The 2,500-nt window shown below is 45.2% G+C and overlaps 2 protein-coding genes across 2 annotated transcripts in view; one reads left to right on the top strand and one right to left on the bottom strand.

The window, feature by feature from the left end:
- LOC134434980 (uncharacterized) overlaps positions 1 to 2,500 on the bottom strand; it is a 499,130-nt gene that overhangs the window by 486,762 nt on the left and 9,868 nt on the right. The window lies entirely within an intron of this gene.
- Positions 1 to 2,500, top strand: part of nrxn3a (neurexin 3a) — a 479,628-nt gene that overhangs the window by 364,179 nt on the left and 112,949 nt on the right. Inside the window, exon 21 of the mRNA XM_063184079.1 lies at positions 248 to 429. Coding sequence (XP_063040149.1) covers positions 248 to 429 — 182 coding nt within the window. The remainder of the gene's footprint in view (positions 1 to 247; positions 430 to 2,500) is intronic.

Consider the following 2,500-nt stretch of genomic DNA (forward strand, 5'->3'; position numbering starts at 1 on the left):
TGAATGCCATCAAAGCCATACAAGCTGAATTTATCTAGGATGTGAATTACAACCCTATGAGCCACAAACATATGAAACAACCCCAAAATGTGAATGTCTCATATGAAAATAGTACTTGATACTGGAAAACTGGCTCCGCACACCATTCTGTGGCCTTGATTGGCAGTGACAATAAATCTCTTGAACTTGAACTCTGAATTTCATGAAGCATCTTCTTCTCTCTCCCCTCTTGTGTGTTTCTTAACAGCTGGGACGACGTACATCTTCGGCCGTGGCGGAGGTCTCATCACGTTCAGCTGGCCGCACAACGAGAGGCCGAGCACGCGCACGGACCGCCTCACCGTGGGCTTCAGCACCTCCCTCAAGGACGGCATCCTGGTGCGCATCAACAGTGCAGAGGGCCTGGGAGACTTCATCATGCTGCACATAGTAAGAAATAATACTTACCTGTAATTTTGCACACCTGTACACACCTCTGTAGCATCAACAGTGCAGAGGGCCTGGGAGACTTCATCATGCTGCACATAGTAAGGCCTCATACTTACCTGTCACTCTGCACACCTGTACATACATACAGTGTGTATTGACAGTGCAGAGGGCCTGGGAGACTTCATCATGCTGCACATAGTAAGGCCTAATTCTTACTTTTTAATTATGCACACCTGTACATACACATAACACAGTGCGTATAATTTATATACACGTAGCACATACTACACACCTCTGTAGTATTGACAGTAGGGCTGTCACGGTGTGAAATTTTAGGCTCACGGTTATTGTGGCCAAAATTACCACGGTTTACGGTATTATCGCAGTTTTTTGTTTTTTTTTAATGCCGACACTAAAGGCGACATGGTACCGCAAACCTCGAACAAAAACCTTACATTGCGCAATCATTTATAGCCTAATCCACGTGTAGCCTAATAAACACAGGAACAGTATTTGAAAGCTTAGACCCTGAAGAATGTTTTAGCACTACTTTACAGATATTTGAACATATTGTTTGTGCGTTATTGTTAATTTATTACAAAATGTCACGTTTCAAATTTCACCCCAAGCCCCCACTTTCACGGCGTCTCCATACCTTTCTATGAGTAGACATCGAAAACGTGGATAAATCCTAGCATGCATGGTGTCAAAATGCTCCTCTAGCATCCATGGGGTTAGAGCACATGTAGTTTTTTCACTGTATTTCAACCACATGTGCAACCCGACTATAACTAAACCATTTTACTGTGTTACGATCGCAGATTTTTTTCCTCCCCTGGTGCTTTTGCATTTTCGAACGGACTACCTCCATATGACCAACGCCTTTTCACGTGACCCCTTTACAGTTGGTAAACACATGTGGCCATGCGCCATGTACAGAAACTAGATATGTGTTTTTCCCCGAAATAAGAAAACAGATGGTCACGGTAACTTCAGATATGCGGGCTGTGCAAACTCCATACAGTGAATGGGTTGCGCTCTCCCGACAGCACCGCAGTGAACTGCAGCCATGGTTCGACTAGTGAGTGGGGACGCAACGCAACCTGTTTACACAGAACCTCTCTAGTGATGAGGCTGTGCACACACTCTGTCTCGCTAGCCAACGTAGCCTAACGAGTTGACACCGGGCAGCAAGCACGTGAATCATGGCGCTCATATTCTGGGAATGAAAAACATAGGCTCTTCGAGACGTATGAAAAATTACCAAAAACGAGCCAACGAGATGTTTCGGCGAAGCTTGGCATTCAGGAGGCTACCTTGTGTTTAAACTGCTCCAGGCTGCGTCTCCCCACGAGTCCCTCCCACTCCCCCTCGCCCTTCTCATCTCTCCTATGCCAGCAAGCCCAGCGCGACTTTCCCAATTCCAAGCAGTTCTTAGAGTGGCTTTTTAAAACTGTGTCAAAAAACACGTTGTAGGCTAGGCTACTACTGTACAGCAGGCTATGCAACAGTGTGTTATTTATCGGTGTAGCAATTTCAAGTGCCCAGTCTAGCCGCGTTTTGCATGCATAACCTGAATCACACTGTGCAGAAACTCGCCAGAAGACGTTTGTCGAATGGGAACTTAACAAACTTATTTGACATCATAAGAGTTGACGACCCGTGCGTGGTCTATGCTTCGAAATGCATATAAGCCTCGTCTTTCTCAGCGCTCATTTTTGGCAGACAGGTGGAGACAAAAAAAAGAGGTGAAATAATACAAATTCGTTTTTAGTAATCAACCGCTTACAGTGTTAAAATTGGCTCGGACAAACGTGACCACTATAAGCGGATTCCACTGTTAACATTCTGTACGGTTAGGTGAGTTATGGAAATGCAGATATTGTCACTCACGTCTCGTCACCGTCAAACTATTTAGGAGTGTCAGGGATGAAAGATATCCCGGTGTAACGGTGTGCGGTAAGGTAACCCACCGAGATAACACCGTATTTTAAAATTCAGACGGTTATCTTCACCGTCATCATATTTAAGCGCGGTTACCGTGAAAACCGGTAACCGTGACAGCCCTAAT

This window comes from Engraulis encrasicolus, chromosome 19, assembly GCF_034702125.1.
Source record: "Engraulis encrasicolus isolate BLACKSEA-1 chromosome 19, IST_EnEncr_1.0, whole genome shotgun sequence".
Lineage (NCBI taxonomy): Eukaryota > Metazoa > Chordata > Actinopteri > Clupeiformes > Engraulidae > Engraulis > Engraulis encrasicolus.